The sequence below is a fragment of the Limanda limanda genome, chromosome 20, assembly GCF_963576545.1.
Source record: "Limanda limanda chromosome 20, fLimLim1.1, whole genome shotgun sequence".
Classification (NCBI taxonomy): domain Eukaryota; kingdom Metazoa; phylum Chordata; class Actinopteri; order Pleuronectiformes; family Pleuronectidae; genus Limanda; species Limanda limanda.
Window position 1 is genome coordinate 1,410,091 of NC_083655.1, and position 19,545 is coordinate 1,429,635.

A 19,545-nucleotide genomic window follows, 5' to 3' on the forward strand; every position below is an offset into this window, starting at 1 on the left:
ACACACACACACACACACACACACACACACACACACACACACACACACACATAAACACACACACAGACACACAAACACACACACACACAAACACACACACACACACAGACACACAAACACACAAACACAGACACACACACACACACACACACACAAACACACACACACACACACACAGACACACACACACACACACACACACAAACACACACACACACACACACACACACACACACACACACACACACACTCAAGGACATGGAGATAAACGTCAGTCTCGTGCTTCTGTCTCGGACATGAATAATTAAGATGTCATATTAGGTGACTGAAACTCCTCAGTGCGCATGCGTGGTAGCTGTAATTGTTTTGTTCCGCCATGATTGTAGTTCTTTTACAGACGCCATTCTGTGACGCCAATGCTGCGTTCAAGGGGTCGTGGTAAGCTCCGACATTTTCCTTACCATTGCATTTTGTATTATCACTCTAGAGCTGAGGCCATTGTATCGTGGATAAGATAACTTGAGATAAGATAACTTGAGATAAGATAAGATAACGTGATATAAGATAAGATAAGATAGCATTAGATAAGATGAGATAACTTGAGATGGGACAACATAAGACAACATGAGATGAGATAACATGTGATGAGACAACTTGAGATAAGAAACGATAAGATGAGATAATTTATCTGCATCCCTCCTGCAGCAGGTAAACATAAATCATCATAAATAATCAATCAGATCAATCCAATAAAATATGTAAAGTTCATTACCTTTGACTACACACCCAAGGCTGTATTTGTACATTGCATATAACAGATATTATTATATACACGTATATAGACTGATATATGTTACAGTTTCCTCCTTTAATTTGCCTTGAGGATTTGTTATCTTGTTTTTATTTGTGTAACACGTCGGATGCTTGGAAATATTCTTGATAAAGTTATTATCACTGTGACATTGTGCAGGTAAGATTTATAATATGATTACAAGTGTGTGAACATGCACTTTAATAGATTTAGCTCTATTATGGAATATTATAAATACATTTAACATGATTGTATGGCCTTTCCCCTCCGTTTTCCTGTGTGCATTAATGTCTCAGATGGTTTGACCTGTGCCTCGGTGTGACCTCTGCCCTCCAGCTGTGACCTCTGCCCTCCAGCTGTGACCCCCTGTCCTCACGCTGCATGTCTCCCCTGATTGAAACGCACATGTCTCATCTGGAATAAAACAATCCGCTGGTCGTGCTGCTGCCTTCAGGAGCGTGTTGCTGTTGTCCAGCGCGGTTTGTCCCACGGCCCCTGAACGCACCGTGATTCGGTGGCTGCTGAGCTGATCTTTGTGCGGAGCGGAGCGGGCGCAGTTAGCATCGAACCCGCGACACGCACGGAGACACGGGACCGACAGCGGGACATCACGCGTCCGGGCCCGGGGAGACACTCAGGCGGCGGCGACACGGAGACAGCGGCGGCCGGACGATGGTAAGAGGACCGGGGCTCCGCGGGGACGCAGGCAGGCGGCGGGCGCAGCTAGCGGGCTAATGCTAACGGGCTAGCGCAGTGTTTTCCTGACTCATTATTGAGCTGCCGGAGAAGCTAGGCTGCCATTTTACAGCAGCTCCGCGGGCAGCGGGTGCCTCCTGCCCGGCCCCCCGGCCCCACGGCCCCGGGCCCGGGCCAGGGACACCCGGCCCCGGGCGGGCATGTCCACACGAACGGTCCCCGCGAACAGAAATGCGCATCGCGGTTTGACACGGAGCTCGTCCCCCCAGCTAACCAGCTAACTGGCTAACTGGCTAGCTGGTTAGCTTAGCCCCGAGAGCTAACGGGAGCTAGCGCTGTTGCGTAGCAGATCGGGACTCGAACGTGGAGAAATCCCGACAAACCGAGTGAGAAGCTGGGTCGTGTCCCCGGGAAGGAGGCTCCAGGGCCGGGAGGCGAGGGCACGGCGCCGCGGGCCCGTGCTCACCCGGGCCAGGGCCAGCCTCTCCGCGGGGAGGGATGGTGATCTGAACCTGGCGCTGGGCTCGCTCTCTCCCGGGACACCTGGACCAGACCCGGGGGCGGAGGACCGTCCGGGTCCGGGTCCAGGCCCGGAGGCGGACATGGGTCCCAGTGGCGGGTGGTTCTTCTCGGGTTCGATCCCTCTGATCGGGACTGTGGAGCCTGCTGCTGGTCCCCTTTCTCCTGGGTTCTGCTGACACATCTGGTCCTGGATCACCCTAACCCGGGTGATCCAGGACCAGGTGCTCTATGGGGTTCGGGTTAGCAACAGGTTGACTGGCAGCCAGGAGGAAGCTGTGATTATTTCACATCAAACTCTAACTCCTTCCTCTCTCAGTCCTGGAGTGTTCACATCAGTTCACAGTTTAACCCGGGTTAGGGTCAAACATGGTCACAGCACTTCCTCATTACAAGATCTGAAGTTCCTACAGAACTCATCTACTCCCAATGAAGCTGAAATAATATATAATATGTAGATATCAGGAAAAGGCAGATATGTTATAAACAGTAACTTTGTTTTTCATAGGTTGTCCTTGTTTTCTTTAGTTTTCCTCATGAGATTTGGATCCATTCTGTCAGTTTCTCTTTATCAGTGACTTAATGTCCACGTCTTATAAGAAAAAACAAGATAAATTGTATTTTCAATATGTTCTGCGGTGATACATGATTGTTTTCATCATCCAGGAAGGATCTGTGATTGTTTTCATTGGGACTGAATGTGAATTCATCTTTTATGAGACATGTCTGAACTATCGGCTTACAGCTCTTTATTTAGATCGACCTGAGTCAGCTGGATTCAGTGTTTGCCTCACGACGTTAGATCCGTCTTCAGATGTGGACACCGCTCTGTCCTCGGCCATCATGTCGTCCATGTTCGTCTTCTGAAAGCCTATAACACGACAGAACACAGCACTGGAACTCGTTGAAGCCAATAGTTCAATGGAGAGGACATGAAGACAACATGTTTTTAGGTTTCAGAGGAGACACTTTGTAAGTTTGGGAGAAACGTTCCTTCACCAGAGGACAAACATCCACTTTGTCCTCTTTCCTGAGAGAGAACATTATCACAACCTCCTCCACCATCTTTGTTGTTGTTGGCAGCTGGATTCTGTGCTGCCCTCTAGTGGATCTTTTAACAACCATGCCAGCACAGGAGCTGCATGGAAGTGTGTGTGTGGGGGGGGGTCACAGTTGCATCACTTGAAACGGACGTGTCATGTTTAGTACATGAAGACAGAGGACATGAGGCTTGATGAGGCAGCAGATTCCTTCAGGGTTTATATTGAGTGATCATCAGAATCAATGTGTGTGATTCACAGCTTGTGTGTGTCTGCACACAGTGTGTTGGTCCTGATGAGGTATTTACTGTCGACTGTAGGATGGAGAGTTTGTGTGTTTAACATGATTGTTCAGTGGCAACAAAGAAAACATCACATCTTGTTTACATCTGTGCTTTAGTACATCGTGGAGTCGGAATCAACACAAACATATCAACTCTACTGCCAAGTAATCTATTTAAGGCCCATTCACCAGTGATGTTTACATGACTGAGCACACGTGCTGCGCCTGATTCACTCTGTTGCGACAGCTCACACACACACATACACACAAACACCCTCATGCCAGCGTGCACAACTGGAGTTGGGTTGTGTTTGTGTTCTGCAGCGTCAAACCACTGGAGTGATTTCTGCTGCAGTTCTAGGAGCTGTTGTTTCCTGCTGTGATCAGAGCTGATCAACAGGAAACCAGTCTGCAGCTCTTCTGATTATTGTTAATAAACCTCATAACTGTGTCAGCACAAGAGACAGTTCAACGGTCTCATGCTACAATATACATTCATACAAGTTTATCACCTTATATTGAGTTATATTAAATATTTGAAGTTGTTAGTCTTGGCTGTTGGAAACCATAAGGTGTATTTTTGACGTTTTATAGACTAGTAGTTATTCAGAATGAAAATATTCATTAACTGGCTGCAGAAACTGTCTGTTTGGTGCAGTCAACTCATTTTGCTCCGTCAGAAATCCTGATTTGAAGTCATCTCACCCACGAGCACACCACCCTCCCTCCTCCTCCTCCACCCGGTCTGACCCGTCCAGGTCCGTGTGTTTAACATGTTCCGGTGCTGTGAAGTCAAACCAAAGAGGCTGCTCGTCTGGATGCTGAGCAGAGCAACAGAAATCAAAAGCTGCTTACGCTAATGAAATGTCCTCCCTCGCAGCCGAACCCAGCATATGATGGGTTTGTGTGGAGGCGCACACACACACACACACACACACACACCTCACAAGCACGTTAGTATTGAAGAAATGCTCGTCACTGTTCTTCAGATTCAGCTGAAGCTCACGACTCAACCTTGAACTCTATTCAGTCAATAAAACTCAGAATTAAAGGAAACAGAAATGATAACACACATGTTTCTGCCTCTGTGAGAATGGCAGCTTCGTGTGTGTGTGTGTGTGTGTGTGTGTGTTTGTGTGTTTTACGGTCTTTGTGTTCTGAAATGTAGGGCATTAGGTTGTTGAGTCTGGCCAGGACACACGGTGACCAGGGTAATCTGATTTACCAGGCTGAGCTTTTTTTCCCACGGACGCTGCTCTCTCTCGCCCTCTCTCTCTCCACCGCTCCCTCCCTCTCCCTCTCTCTCCACCTTCCCATTCAGCAGATCTCTCTCACACTCATCTCTAGTTCATGAGTTGTGGAAAACGTGTAGTAAAGATGTGTTCAGTGTAGAAACAGATTGAATGCAGGTGAGGTTCTGACCTTCATCTGATAAGTCACCACAGATAAGTCGTAATATGACAATCAGTCGTGTTGCTGCTGCCAACAGCAGAGTAAGAACTTGTATTTGCAGGCTATTTTATCAAAGTATAAAATGCATGTCACACTTGAAAACAGTCAGAATAGGATTTCTACTGCAGCAGGTTTTAAAACAGGATGTGGTGTTTGTGTTCCTCTCTGTCCCTATTTGGCCTTTTCCATCCCTCGGTAGAATGTTTCTTTTAATGATACTCGTTTCCTTTGTGGCACCAGTTCTTTTTACTGCTTTGGTCTGTGAAATCATTTTTATTTACATTTTTTTTAAATCTTTCCTCTTTGCAACATAGTAAAAAAGCTGCATTGATCAGTCACACAAACCTTTTAATATTTGTAATAGTTGGTGGAAAACCAGGTTGATTTCTGAAACTTGAAAGAAACCGATACAGACTACAAATCAAATACCAGCGTCTTCTGTTCTGTTCACATTTAGACGTGTCACAGTAAGAAAAGCACAAGTGTAAACAATCAATTAATCTTGAATAGAACAGAAACCTACCTGGTTAGTCAACATGTCTGCAGTTAACATATTCACATTTAATATTCAAGATTATTCCAATTCTAAAGGAGCAAAGAAGTTATATTTGCGGCTCACTGCAGTACTTGTTGACATCTTAGCTTCTGTGACCCAGACGTGTATCGGCGTGTTGTTCCCTGAAAAGTACATGTTCCCCGAATCTAGTCCTGACCTTTGGACACCGCGACCTTCCGGCCTCGTGGGGGGGGGGGGACATGTGGACTGGACCGCTGTTGTTGATGAGCGGGATTCTTGTTTCACAACAAACCTTCTAGAAACTGATGCCACTCAGAAGCATCCCATCCCCTCAGGTCACATGTCTGTGGAGCAGCTCCCGGGTCAGAAGCAGATCCAGCACCTCCTGCTGTGTGGATCTGAAACCTGATCCCAGTGAAGCACCTCCTCTTCCCCCCGGCTGAATGGAAGCACAGAGACACAGACACACAGAGACCCAACACTCCAGCTCCTGTTGTCCAACGGCTACTCCGAGGTATTGTCTGCCCCAGTTGCCATGGCAACTGTCGGAGCACCTCAGGTAGGCAGGGCTTCCTGAGCCGAGCGAGGATGAGCTGAAGAGGAGCGGGGGGGCTGGAGCTGGTCTGGAGTCTGGGCGGGAGTCTGGGCGGAGACATGGGGGGGGGGGGGCTGCAGGTCCGGCTCCATGTCACTCAATTCAAAATCTAAACCTGACGTCTCAACAGTTCAGACTTTCCTTTGGTAAAAATGTTGACTCCGGCCTTTTCCATATGTTTCAAACTTTTTCAAACTAAAACTATCTCTGTCCACACGAGCGTCATATTATTTATTGATAATCAAAACAGATGCCAATTAATTTACTTGATAAATTAACAGATTAGTCTTTGCAGCTCTACATGCTAACGTTACCCGTTTCTAGGGCTGCTCGATTATGGAAAAAATCATAATCACGATTATTTTGGACAATAACAAAATCATGTTTATTCAAATGATTATTATGTGCCCTTATTCTGAAGTCTATGCTTTATTCTTGAAATGACTGCAACCGCTAAATACCGGCTGCGTGTCTTATTCCTCCGTGAAACCAGGATACCGGTGCCCGGTTATTCAAACCCTTAGTGATGGCAACCCGAACACTCTCCAAAAAAAACCACTTTGTAACTGAGAACTTTGAAATTTCCTCTCATTATTCCAAATAATCATTTCAACTCGATTATAGTACTTTGGAGATCGTTTGACCCCATAATCGAAATCCCGATTAAAATTCGATTAATCGAGCAGCCCTACCCGTGTCTCTGTCTGAGGTGTTATTTAGAACCTTCAGGGACCACATGTCTCAGCAGGAGGAGCAGGAGATCTTTGTGTGTGTGTGTGAGCAGTGGCTGTGGGAGGGGGGGGCGCTGGCAGCAGGTTCCAGCTGCAGTGGTGTGGTCAGTGGGAGCGGGGGGGCAGGGGAGCTGCAGACAGGCTGGGCGTGGACAGGAGGACAGACGTTCAGTGACGACGGTTCAAGTTCTCGTCCAAGTCTCATGTTCCTGGAGTTTACTGCTGAGTCCAGGTTTCTCCTCCGCTCAGCACTTCTTCATCCTTCTCTCCGAGGAGCTGCTTCCAGAACCAGAATTAAAGGGAAAAGCTGCAGTGAATGATTTTAAATCGTTGTTATTCCTGTTAATTCCAATTTGTTGTAGTTTATAGAAAAACATTTATATGACAAAAGTGTTTTTGTTTCACCAGGAAGCAGAATGTCTCTGTGAGGCTTTCAGCTCCTGATCAGAGTTTGTCCCAGAACCTTCTGTTGTCCTCAGATCTGATTTTAGAAAGAGGAACGTTCACGTCCAATGTGTTGGGTAAAGAAGACACGTATTTTTTTATTTTTTAGAAACAAGGCCTTTAAAGATTAGTCAATTGGCTGTAAATGAATAATTTTTACAGTCAGTCAATCGAGTAGTTTTCTAATCAAAGTCCTTGTTATACGTGGATTTAAAACAAATACCTGGATGTGTTTTCTGAAAGTGGTTTTGCATGGTGGCCTTGGGAGAACTAATTAAGTTTCCTGTATCCTGTAAATATCTCAATATATTTCAGCGTTGCTCTAAACCCACAGATTTGCTGTGTTATTTAATGACTCTGATTTCAGTGCCTCGGTGGCTCATTGACACATTCCGATAGCGTCAGATCTCTGAAGACTCTGACGTCAAGTGTTCATTCATTGTCCTGCAGCGTCAGGACTCGTCACCAGGGACAGGAAATAAACAGCAGGTCCCTCCGCTTCCTTCCTGTCCGCTGGAGGACTATTGTACCTGGGTCATGTCCTGAGTCTCCGGTCCTAATGTCCTAATAACTGAATGTCCAGAGACGGGCAGCGCCACATGCCTGGTCCTTCTAAATATAGCAGCTCTGCCTACATGTCACAGCAGTTTCTACCAGATCTGAATTCAGGCTCTGCTTCTTTTTCTTCTGTATTCACACAGGAGAGGAGCACATTAGATGGATGTGAGAAAGGAGAAAAGCAGCGTTCTTCTTTAAACTGTATTTCTGAATTTCTACAAGTGAACCTCTCAGACTTGGACCTTCTTTGCTTCCTTTCCTACAGACAAAACAATGTCTAGCCTATAATACGAAACACCTTAAGTATCTGAAAATTATCTTTTTAATTTAGGACAGATTGAAGTTTTTCTCTTTGACTTTACATCCTCCTGAGTTCAGCTTCAGGTCCAGTGAAAAGTTTCTTGTCTGTCCTCGTCCTTCGCTCGCTGTGTCTTCTTGTTGATGCTGCGTTTCTTTACCTTCACCTCGGGTCCTGACAGCGATGATTCAATTACTTCACGTCGGTCAATTAGTCTTAATGATGTGGCCTCTGTGGAATATTATATATTTAAATATCTACTATTTTTAGATGAATATCCTTGAAAATAATGCCCCATAGAATCTTTACAACAAATACAATATAGCTGCTGATCACGCCAAAATTAATTCATCATGTTGTAGTGTAGTTTTGCAACATTAAAAAAACTACAAGCTCTATTTAAAGGTCTGAATGAGGCTTTTAGACAAATGTTCCTAAGGAAGAACTTTGCTCTTAAGGACGCTTGGTGTACGAGGGAGACGCCATCATCTGGACAAGACTGGTGAAGGAAGTCATGAAGGCGCTGAAGTGGACTAATCTGTCATTAGCTGTGTTACGTCAAGGTCAGCATCGCGTCTTCAGGGATCAGAGCAGGTGACAGCAGATATATCTGTATAACTGTCCTGGATCACTGCTAACACACTACTTACAAAACTGAAACCGCTGACACATGTAGAAGACACAGAGGAAGAGAGTTTGTGGTGATAAGAGCTGACGACGGGTCAGGTGATGTAAACACCATCACATGACCTCTGCAGCAGAGTTAATACATCACTTCCTGTCTCTGTCTGCTCCAAATCTCACCTGAACCATGAGGAGGTCACGTCTGAAAACAACCTATAGATTTTTATATCTGAGGGTTCAAATATATCTACTTCATGATAAAGAAATCCCTAATCAAAACGTGTTGTCTTTCATGTCCCTCTCAGGTCATCTGGTGAGGATCGCTGCAGGTTTTAGGTGGAGGAGTGGCAGACAGCGCCACCCAGGTGTGCAGAGTGGGGCTGCATCCCGTCTCTCGACCCGACGACCAGCTTCCCGGAGAGCCGCTGCCCGATGGACTGCGAACTCTGAGAGCCGAGTGAGTCAGGACAGAAATCTAGCGAGGAGAGGAGCCGGGGGGCAGAACGCTCACCGGGGCAGGAAAGGGAGGGCACAGGTCGGGAGAGGACGAGAGGCTCCACGATGTCGTCCAACAGGACCCAGAACCCCCACGGACTGAAACAGATAGGCCTGGACCAGATATGGGACGACCTGCGGGCTGGAATCCAGCAGGTGTACACACGGCAAAGCATGGCCAAGTCGCGCTACATGGAACTCTACACGTATCCTGTGGGTGGCGCTGTGTGGCTGTGATTGTAGTTCTGAACGTTGTATAGAAGTATTCCTCATCCAGTGCTAAAATTATAAATTTACAAGTACCTCAACAAAAACATAATCTGCAAAGATTCTGATTCTAGGATGTTTTTATAATTAAAGTCAACATATATATAGATGGATGGATATGTAGCAGACAAACTGCAGAACATGGACACCAGCACTGACCCTTATCACCAACAGATCAAGAATCTCTGTCTTTCCAAAGCTTACTACACGTGTTACTCTCATCCTGAGATATTTGTTTTTCTCTTGGGTGTAGTCACATGGGCTCATTCGGACATTAGGCAGAGTTCTCACCAGGCGCTGGCAGGAGAAACTCCAGAGAAGGTCCACAGCAACTGACTCAAACATTTACATTCTCACATACAGATCATTTCAGGAGATTATCCAGAGTTCAGTGTATATCTGAAAGTATCTTGTGTATCAGAGTATGTCAGCTAAGGAATATGTTTTATATATCTCTGCATCATAATCTCACCAAAAGGCTTCATTTTTAAAGCAAGCTACAGTTCTTGTAGCCACAGGCTTGTTCCTTCATTGTTGTAGATGTGTGCTCAGGTAATGAGTTACAACATAAGAACATCCAGCAGAGAACACGCCCAATTCATACATGATGTGTAATTACTGATCAACTTAACTGATCTTCTGTCAAAGCAAATTTTATTTTAGAACCAAATGCAGGAAAACTTGTTTGTATTATGAATGAAAAAGGGAAGAAAGTTTTTAACGCCACAGACGACTATTAACTTAACTCCATAAACACAAGCAGGGTTCGGTCTGTAAAGTAGCCGTAAGATGATTCTTCGTTCTGGCATTTGACGACCTGATGTTTCCATCAGTAAAGTGTTTCATTATTTCTCTGAAGAACACGTTCTGTCAGGCAGAAAGAACAACACAAATTTACACTATGTACAGTTTGTGATATTCACCTTTTAGTGAACACCACAGGTCACTGATGACAACAAGGTTTGTTGTAGTTAAACAGCGACGTTCTGCACAAAGGAAAGACTGTTTTTACCCTTTATTTAAATGCTGAATTCGTTAATATAGTTTCAGTGTTAAGCCCCATTTTTACTGGTCAGAAAAAACACGAACATCTGGCTTTTGTCTGCAGTGGGAAATGGAGACAATCAGCAGTCGTTCCTGGGGCAATGATTTAGCAGTAAACACATTTTTATCGGCTCCGATCGGCAGTGATGCAACTTTACACCAGAGTAAACACAATCTTCTGTAGTAGCAAGAAGAGTGAAAAGCCTTTTTTTCCTTGGTTTACCCACAATAACCCTGCGTATCCCATTAATATTAATTTGGTGTAACTGAGCTTTTGGTGAGAACCCTCTAGGATGAAGTGTTTCATGGCTTGTATTGGATGTATTGGATGTTTCTGTGTTTCTGTGTTTGTTCCTTAAGCCTTCCCTCAGACATGTATATAACTATTGTACTAGTGTCCACCAGTCCAGCCAGGGCAGGGGCTCGGTGCCCCCGGCCAAGCCCTCCAAAAAGTCCACCACCCCCGGGGGGGCTCAGTTTGTAGGCCTAGAGCTTTACAAGCGCCTCAAGGAGTTCCTGAAGAACTATCTGACCAGCCTGCTCAAGGTGAGTCCACACACACACCTCCACGGTTTCAACCTTTTGACAACACCCCACATCACAAGTGCTTATTCCCCCTTTCCCTTCCTCCTCCTCTTGTCCCTTCAGGATGGTGAGGACTTAATGGACGAGTGTGTCCTGAAGTTTTACACCCAGCAGTGGGAGGATTACCGTTTCTCTAGTAAGGTCCTGAACGGGATCTGTGCCTACCTCAACCGCCACTGGGTCAGACGAGAGTGTGACGAGGGACGCAAGGGCATTTATGAGATCTACTCTGTAAGTCGTCTTTTCATGAAGAAGAGTTCTCTTCAAACCTCGTGGCCGAGGTTGTGTTGATGTACACGTGTGACTCTCCTTCCAGAGGAAAACCACCAGGCTCAGAAACAACATGGAGAATCCAGTGTTACCTCGTTGTGTTTAACAGCTGTTCAGTTCAATTCTGTATTTTACAATGAACTGTTAACACGCATAGGAGACAAGCTATTATTATAACTACTCCAGTTTACATCAGCACGTACGTGAGCGGTCATGTGATGTACATTTTGAGATGTGTTCGTATGGACGGAGACTCAAACTGATAGAAAGCCAAAAAGCTTGTGTGGACAGAGGTGGTTTTAGTTTGAAATGAATATGTGGTGGTATGGATGTATCAGAGGAGTGTAACGGACAAGCAGCCTAAAGTCCTGACCTTTTGTTTATCCTCTCCCCCCCCCCCCACCTCCTCCCAGCTGGCACTTGTGACCTGGAGGGAATGTTTATTCCGACCCCTCAACAAACAGGTGTGTGTAGTTTTCTTTTTATAGACGTGAAGTGTCAAAGAACAAAGTGGTGTAACACAATTAACAGTTACTCAGTATCGGATTGTGTTTGTCCACTTTAATCAAACCTTCTTGTGACGTCCTCTTTGTTCTGTCTTTTGCACAATGAGTTAACGTGAAGTTCTGTCCTCAGGTAACAAATGCTGTGCTGAAGCTGATAGAGAGAGAGAGGAATGGAGAGACCATTAACACCAGACTGATCAGCGGCGTGGTCCAGTCCTACGGTAGGTCCCTGTGTCCAGACACAACGCTACAAACATCTGTAACAGGCAGATGTGAAGTATCAGAACAACTCTGTTTCTATAGCTGATCAATTCTTATGGGTTTTAAATCTTAAGCCCAACTTTACTATTTAAAACTTAATTTATAAGAGATGTTCTCAGGCCTTAATAAACAACCAGGCTTAAAAATAACTGCAGTCACCTTTAACCTCATGTTTCACCCTGGTTGACAATTACAGCGATGACCCTTAAGATTTAGTTTGAAAACTATAAGTTGTGCATCTCTCTGGATGTGAGCGTCCACGTGACAGATATGATTTCCCATGTCTGCTAAACAGAGACACCAGCATCTGCTTCTCGTCCGTGTTTCACTACATTTGACTCTTTACACTGATGGGATTAATAAAGTGGATAATTCTGCGTGTCTAGTTAGTGACAAGTTGTTGTAGATGATTGAATGTTCCCCCCCCTCTCGTCCCCCAGTTGAGCTGGGCCTGAACGAAGAGGACGCCTTCGCCAAAGGTCCGACGCTGTCCGTCTACAAAGAGTACTTTGAATGTCAGTTCCTCACTGACACGGAACGCTTCTACACACGCGAGAGCACAGAGTTCCTACAGCAGAATCCTGTCACCGAGTACATGAAGAAGGTAGGCAGCCATCCCCATGAGGACGGAATCCACAGGCTCTGAGCAGGTGTTATGAATGAGATGCTGTTGAGACCTGTTCCTCTCCGACTGTGTCCTTGAAACTGAGTAAAAGCAAAGATCTTTTCACTGGAGAGGAGACGTGTGTGTAGAGACGGTGTTTGTGCTTTACACTGATTGTTTGTTTGTCAGGCGGAGGCTCGACTGCTGGAGGAGCAGAGGCGTGTGCAGGTTTACCTCCACGAGTCCACCCAGGACGAACTGGCCAGAAAGTGTGAGCAGGTCCTCATAGAGAAACACCTGGAGATCTTCCACACCGAGTTCCAGAACCTTCTGGACGCCGACAAGAATGAAGGTAAACCTGCGATAGAATCAATATATCTGTCAGTTTCCTTCTGCTATCGATTAGTTATAGAAATGACGGGATCATTCCAACGCTCTGTTTCTTTAGACCTGGGCCGGATGTACAACCTGGTGTCGCGGATCACAGACGGTCTGGGTGAACTGAAGAAACTTCTGGAGACGCACATCCACAACCAGGGCCTGGCCGCCATCGAGAAATGTGGAGAGGCCGCACTCAACGTACGCATCACTTTCCACCTCTGACACCATTTCTCACTCGTTAGCTTTAGTGCGATTAGAAGCTCGAGGTCAGAAGCTGCAGAGTGAACCCAGACAGTCAGGTGTAAGTTCACCGTTAGAGATCAGGAGAGAGCGTTACCTTCACTCTTGTGGTAACAGGTATGTACACAAATGTACATGAGACTTTTACGCAGGCACTTTAAAAGCTACTTTCAGGAGTTGTGACTAGGGTTGCAAAGGGGTGGAAAGTTTCCGGTAAATTTCCGGAAACTTTCTGGAAACTTTCCACGGGAATATTAAGCACGGGAATTTTGGGAATTTTGAAAAAAAAAAAAACTATGCAAATTAAACGCTGAGCAATAAAAACATCATTCAAAACTCTATTTTAAAGATGTATGGAACGTTGAGTTTCAACCCTCCACTGTGCATTCTTCCATCACATGCACAGATAACTCCCAGCATGCTTCACACTACAGCAGGGCTACTGAGGCCTGCTGTAGAGTGAAGGACTAGTCAGGTAAGTTTCCATGATATTACTGGGAAAATATATGAGCATGCTGATTGAGGATTGTTCATCTGTTCATCTAGACTATTTCCATTCATTTATCCATCAATTGTAAAATATGTTCACAGACGATTCCAATAGTTTGGCTAACTATTTATATCTGGCATTGCATTAGTGTTTTTTTACAAACTTTGTTCTCATCTTATTCTACAGAACAATGCCACGTGCACTCTCTCATGTGTGGAGACATTTCACCCCATCCAATGTAGAAGGAAAGGCTGTGTACATTTGCAAATACTGTGCAAAGACCTATGTTAAGAATGACACAACGATGCAGAAGCATATAGTCAAGTGCCCAAAGTTTCCTCAGGGCTCAAACCAGCCTATGACACAACAAAATGTTTATATTTATGTCTGTATATGACAAGGTAAATACAGTTAGTATAAATTACCCACAACATTTCCAGTTTATTCCCATTAATTCCCGTATATTCCCGTTAATTCCCGTATATTCCCGTTAATTCCCGTTAATTCCCATGGAAAGTTTCCAACTTTGAAAATTCCCGGAATTTTGCAACCCTAGTTGTCACATTATGCCCTGGTCAGATGATGTTTCGAAATGTCCGTATTCACCAGTGTGTTCCAGCTGAAGGTTGATCTCTGTCCTTTCTCACTTTCTCAAGGAAGATTATCATACAGATATCTTAAGGTCATATCAGTAGGAAACTTTCTGAAGATGTCAGGATAGAGTTGTAAAAAATACTTTTGATCAGTCATAGTGTCAGTAAACAAGGAGTACAGACGGGTGAGAGGAGGAGAGATGTTAAACTAAGGTTACCGGTTCTAACTGAGTAAAGATGCATTCACTTCTCAGAAACAAGTTGTGATTGAGCCAAAGATGTGTGTGTGTAACTTCCAGGACCCCAAAGTGTACGTGCAGACCACCCTGGACGTCCATAAGAAGTACAACGCCTTGGTCATGTCTGCCTTCAATAACGACGCCGGCTTCGTGGCGGCACTCGATAAGGTCAGTGACCCTCCGAGGATCCACCGGGGCAGGAAGCTGAGAGAGACCCTGGAGACACTGGACTGATCAGCTGTTGGTTTTTATGTTTGCAGGCGTGTGGACGATTCATCAACAACAACGCTGTCACCAAAATGGCTCAGTCGTCCAGCAAGTCCCCCGAGCTGCTGGCCCGATACTGCGACTCTTTGCTGAAGAAGAGGTCGGTCACATGATCCTGCAGCCAATCACATGAAGACGGGATTTCTCTGATGAACATCTTGCATTTATTGTTTTATTCTGTTCTCTTTTTCCTCTTCAGCTCCAAAAACCCTGAGGAAGCAGAACTGGAGGACACACTCAACCAAGTGGTGAGTGGCACAATGTCCTTCCTCAAGTTTACTCTGATGCTGGGACAAGTCAGTGACTGAGTTATACTGCCGCCTGTTAGCATCATGCTAACGTACGTTTCTCTGTTTCCTCCTCCAGATGGTTGTGTTCAAGTACATCGAGGACAAAGACGTTTTCCAGAAGTTCTACGCGAAGATGCTGGCCAAGCGTCTGGTCCATCAGAACAGCGCCAGTGACGACGCAGAGGCCAGCATGATCTCCAAACTCAAGGTCGGGTTCAAACCAACGACTCGTGTTTCTGAATCTCTGTAGATCAAACGCTCACACTGGATCTGGTTTTGTTTTCTCCCTGCAGCAAGCGTGTGGGTTCGAGTACACGTCCAAGCTGCAGCGGATGTTCCAGGACATCGGCGTCAGCAAAGACCTGAACGAGCAGTTCAAGAAACACCTGACCAACTCCGAGCCTCTGGACTGTGAGTGAACTCTGAGATTCCACCGCTCTGATCAGTTCCTCATTTCAAATGCATTCTCTGAATTTGTACAATTTATGATTTTTCATTTAATGGAAAAAAACTGGTGTTCTCTTTCTATTTAAGAATATATTGAAGGTTTTAAGTTAAAACATCAACACTTGTGTGTGTTACAGTGGACTTCAGTATCCAGGTTCTGAGCTCTGGCTCTTGGCCTTTCCAGCAGTCCTGTACCTTTGCTCTGCCCTCTGAGGTAAGACTCCCACAGAAAGAAACCTCTGAATCTGTTTTAGATCGTTTTGTATAGAGAAGCTTCTAAGACTCCGGTGGTTGAGGGTTTCTGAAGAGCTCACAGAAATGCGATTGTTTACAAAAACTTTAATTTCTCATAGAAACTTCTGCTATGCACTGAAAACGTTATGTCACTATTTGGGGAACTTAGCAATTTGCGGCTCGACAATTTCTGAAACTAAAGACGTTATTCTCACTCCGACTGTTCAGATGGATTTTCCTGATTCACACTTGAGTCACTGGGATTCAACGACATTTCCATTTGCTACTGGATATAGTAGCAAATGGTTATTTTGACATATTCCATGTTAACATTAATGAGCGCTTTACCTGCAGCGGCCGTTATGTGGATTTGCTGCATCTGCTCGTGAAGCATTCTGCAGTTTCTGTCCCGACCCCTCGTTTTTAGTGCGTCCTAAACACAGTAGGGGGGTTTGAGGGACAGGTGGACACTCCCCCGGCATCACGTAGACAGATGAGACGACTACTCCTTCACAGCCAGGAGCAAAAGGAAGGGTTGGGCCAGTGGTCGAGCTGAGACCTGAACTGGGACGGGACAGGAACACTTAGTTTACTGAACAACACGGAACCCCCGGGACTTTTCTCCCACTTTTCAATCTGTCTTTCTGCCGGAGAGACGTCTCTCCAGTCTTTCTAATGACGTGTCTCTGTGCTTGCAGCTGGAGCGAAGCTACCAGCGCTTCACGGCGTTCTACGCCAGCAGACACAGCGGCAGGAAGTTGACTTGGCTCTATCACCTGTCCAAAGGAGAGCTGGTCACCAACTGCTTCAAGAACAGGTACCGGCCTCGTTTCATCGATTTTCATTGACTGCAAATAAAGACTGCTCCAGAAAACCAAAATGTCTCAATTGCCCCCTGGTGGCTGGCTACAGTATAGGTCTTACACCCTACCTCCTCCATGTGAGCAGGTGGAACAAGAACCAGATAAATAAATCCAAGTAGACGTTAAATAAATGTTTGTGAAAGATGGTTTCTGTGATAGCAGGTAGATCTTATCACGATGAAACAGAGTCAGGAAGCACGTTTGCTCTGGTGACAACACTTCAGAATCAGAAGGTATTTATCGAACACTTGTTGTGTTGTTGACAGGTACACGCTGCAGGCCTCCACCTTCCAGATGGCCATCCTGCTGCAGTACAACACGGAGGACAGCTACACCGTCCAGCAGCTCACCGACAGCACACAGATCAAAACCGTGAGCCTTTCATTCCCCTGAGGATCTGGAGATGAGGACACGTGTTCATTCCTCTAACAAAACATCTGTGTCTTTGATTTTCAGGATATTCTGGTTCAAGTGCTGCAGATTCTGTTGAAATCAAAGCTGCTGGTGAGATTTTTTTATGATTTTTAAATATAAATTCACAGGTAAAACTGAACTGAACGCAGGCTGTGAGCGAGAAATCAGGACAATAAGAACAAAACGTTATAAAACGGGTCGGACTCTGTTCCAGAAATAAAGAAACTCCTGTCCTGACGTGTAGTTTTCATTTTGAACAATGGAGGGCGCCAGAGAAGAGGTTTAGTTTCACTTTGGACTGAAGGAGTACTGTCATAATCTCTCCAATCAGTTTTAATGTGTTTATTAAATGAATGTCTCTCATGTCTGTCTCAGGTGATGGAGGACGAGAACGCCAATGTGGACGAGGTGGAGTTCAAACCCGACACCGTCATCAAACTGTTCCTCGGATACAAGAAGTAAGAAGCTCCTTCGAGTCCCAGTTGGATTCAAGAAGCTCGTTGTGTTTGTTTACCAGCAGAGTTTGAACTTGTGTGTTTGTTCGTCTGCAGTAAGAAGCTGAGGGTGAACATCAACGTCCCGATGAAGACGGAGCAGAAACAGGAGCAGGAGACGACTCACAAGAACATCGAGGAGGATCGGAAGCTCCTCATCCAGGTGAGGGTTCCCTCCTCCACTCACTGAACATCGCCACGGCAACAAGAGAACATTGATCCTCAAGAACCAATGAATTAACACTGATGTGTGTCCTCAGGCTGCGATAGTGAGAATCATGAAGATGAGGAAAGTCCTCAAGCACCAGCAGCTCCTGGCTGAAGTTCTGAACCAGCTGTCGTCCCGGTTCAAACCCAGAGTCCCCGTCATCAAGGTAACACAACACACAACACACAACACACAACACACAACACACACACACACACTTTGTCTGCAGCTGTTTTCAGACATGTTCTCTATGTGAGAACAAATGTCTCTGGACATTTTCTGGAACTTTTCCTGCAGCCTCCTAATAAAGTTTCTGAGTGAGTCCATGTGAGAATAGAGCAGGTGAATGTGTGGAAGCTTCCCAGAGAGCGAGTGGACGTGTGGACGAGGTTTCTAACACGTGACGTGAAACCTGAAGAACACAAAGATCTCAGGATGAAGAAGAGGAGCCGGACACGTAGAAGACGAAGACGTCCACTTGGAAACACGAGGAGATTCCAGATCTTCTGGTGATGAGGCCGACGCCGTGTGGAGGAGCTGGAAACAACAACACTGATCTGTCCACAGCAGAGTTTATACGTCATGTCCCGCCTCCTGCTGCTCTACAGGCTCCGCCTCCTGCTGCTCTACAGGCTCCTCCCCTCTACTGGATGTTCCTCACATGTTCCAGTATTAACGAGTCGGACCCGACCACCTGCTGCTGCTTCACAAACACTAACATGTCTGAAAACAGCTTTAGATAAACATCGGGTTTTATTTGACAGATTTCCTTCTCTTCTGACTTCAGTCTGTTCTCATCACTTCCGTGTCCTGGTTTCAGGAACTCATGTGTTTTATTACTCTTCTGCGTCCGAGCTCCAGATGAACAAGTGAACATTTGGATTAACGTGCAGCTGAAACGTGTTCGTGATTTTCATTTGCTTTGTCTCCCTCTTGTGGACAGAAATGCATCGACATCCTGATAGAGAAGGAGTACCTGGAGCGAGTGGACGGAGAGAAGGACACGTACAGCTACTTGGCCTGAGCGCCGCCCGCCTGCCCTCCTTCCCCCCCCGCCCGCCGGCTCTCCTCCAGTTTTATTTTTATTTGTTATCTTCTTTTGTTTTTTTATGTCTGAGTAATAAAGTGTGGATCCCTCTGAGCGGCGGACATGTTGTGAGTGTGTCGCCGACCACGTGATCGCCCGATTGACAACCATCACCGTGAGGGGCGGGTCAGGAGGGCGTGAACTTTCTGCTCTGCCTTCGAGAAACAAGCGCCCCCTCCTGTCGAGACCTGGAACCCGTCTACACGCTCGCCGGTCCCGCCCGTAGGACTCGATCACACTTCCTTGTTGTCATATTGTAAATAACCACAGACTCTAAGAGGAAAACAAACCCTATCCCCTTATTTACATAGCGCAAACGTAATGAATTAGCCTACAGCCAATCAGAGGAGAGCCGCATCCAAAGGTTTCTGCATGCTACTGCCTACCTGCACCACGGTGACCACGAAAAATTTAAAAAGTAAAAATAAAAGTCGAGTCACTGGGCAGCCGACGCAGTTCACAGCACGACGCCGCCGGTCATGAATTCTTGGCGGAGGAGGCGGCGAGGTCCGAGTCGCCATGACGCTTCTTCACCTGTCGGAGTCGGGGTCATGCAGGAGGCTGTTTCATTACTGAACGGTGGACATTTGTATAGTGTGGTTCATTTTCTAAATGTGTGATAAATAAAAACAAGGAAAGATTTCTCTATACGCTCGACTCCACGACTTTTCCCTCTGAACTGATGTTTGTGTTTCCTT

General features: G+C 45.8%; 1 protein-coding gene across 1 annotated transcript; it reads left to right on the top strand.

The window, feature by feature from the left end:
• The first annotated feature begins 1,337 nt into the window (after window positions 1–1,337).
• LOC133026596 (cullin-1) lies at window positions 1,338–19,497 on the top strand. The gene is made up of 22 exons (XM_061093482.1): window positions 1,338–1,486; window positions 8,874–9,269; window positions 10,746–10,920; window positions 11,023–11,190; window positions 11,643–11,693; window positions 11,866–11,956; window positions 12,437–12,600; window positions 12,790–12,952; window positions 13,049–13,179; window positions 14,604–14,711; window positions 14,804–14,910; window positions 15,010–15,058; window positions 15,177–15,308; window positions 15,394–15,511; window positions 15,685–15,761; window positions 16,480–16,598; window positions 16,911–17,016; window positions 17,101–17,148; window positions 17,434–17,516; window positions 17,610–17,715; window positions 17,813–17,926; window positions 18,704–19,497. Exons 2-22 carry the CDS (start codon window positions 9,130–9,132, stop codon window positions 18,782–18,784), a joined length of 2,331 nt encoding a protein of 776 aa, XP_060949465.1. The 5' UTR covers window positions 1,338–1,486; window positions 8,874–9,129; the 3' UTR covers window positions 18,785–19,497.
• The last annotated feature ends 48 nt before the right edge of the window (window positions 19,498–19,545 follow it).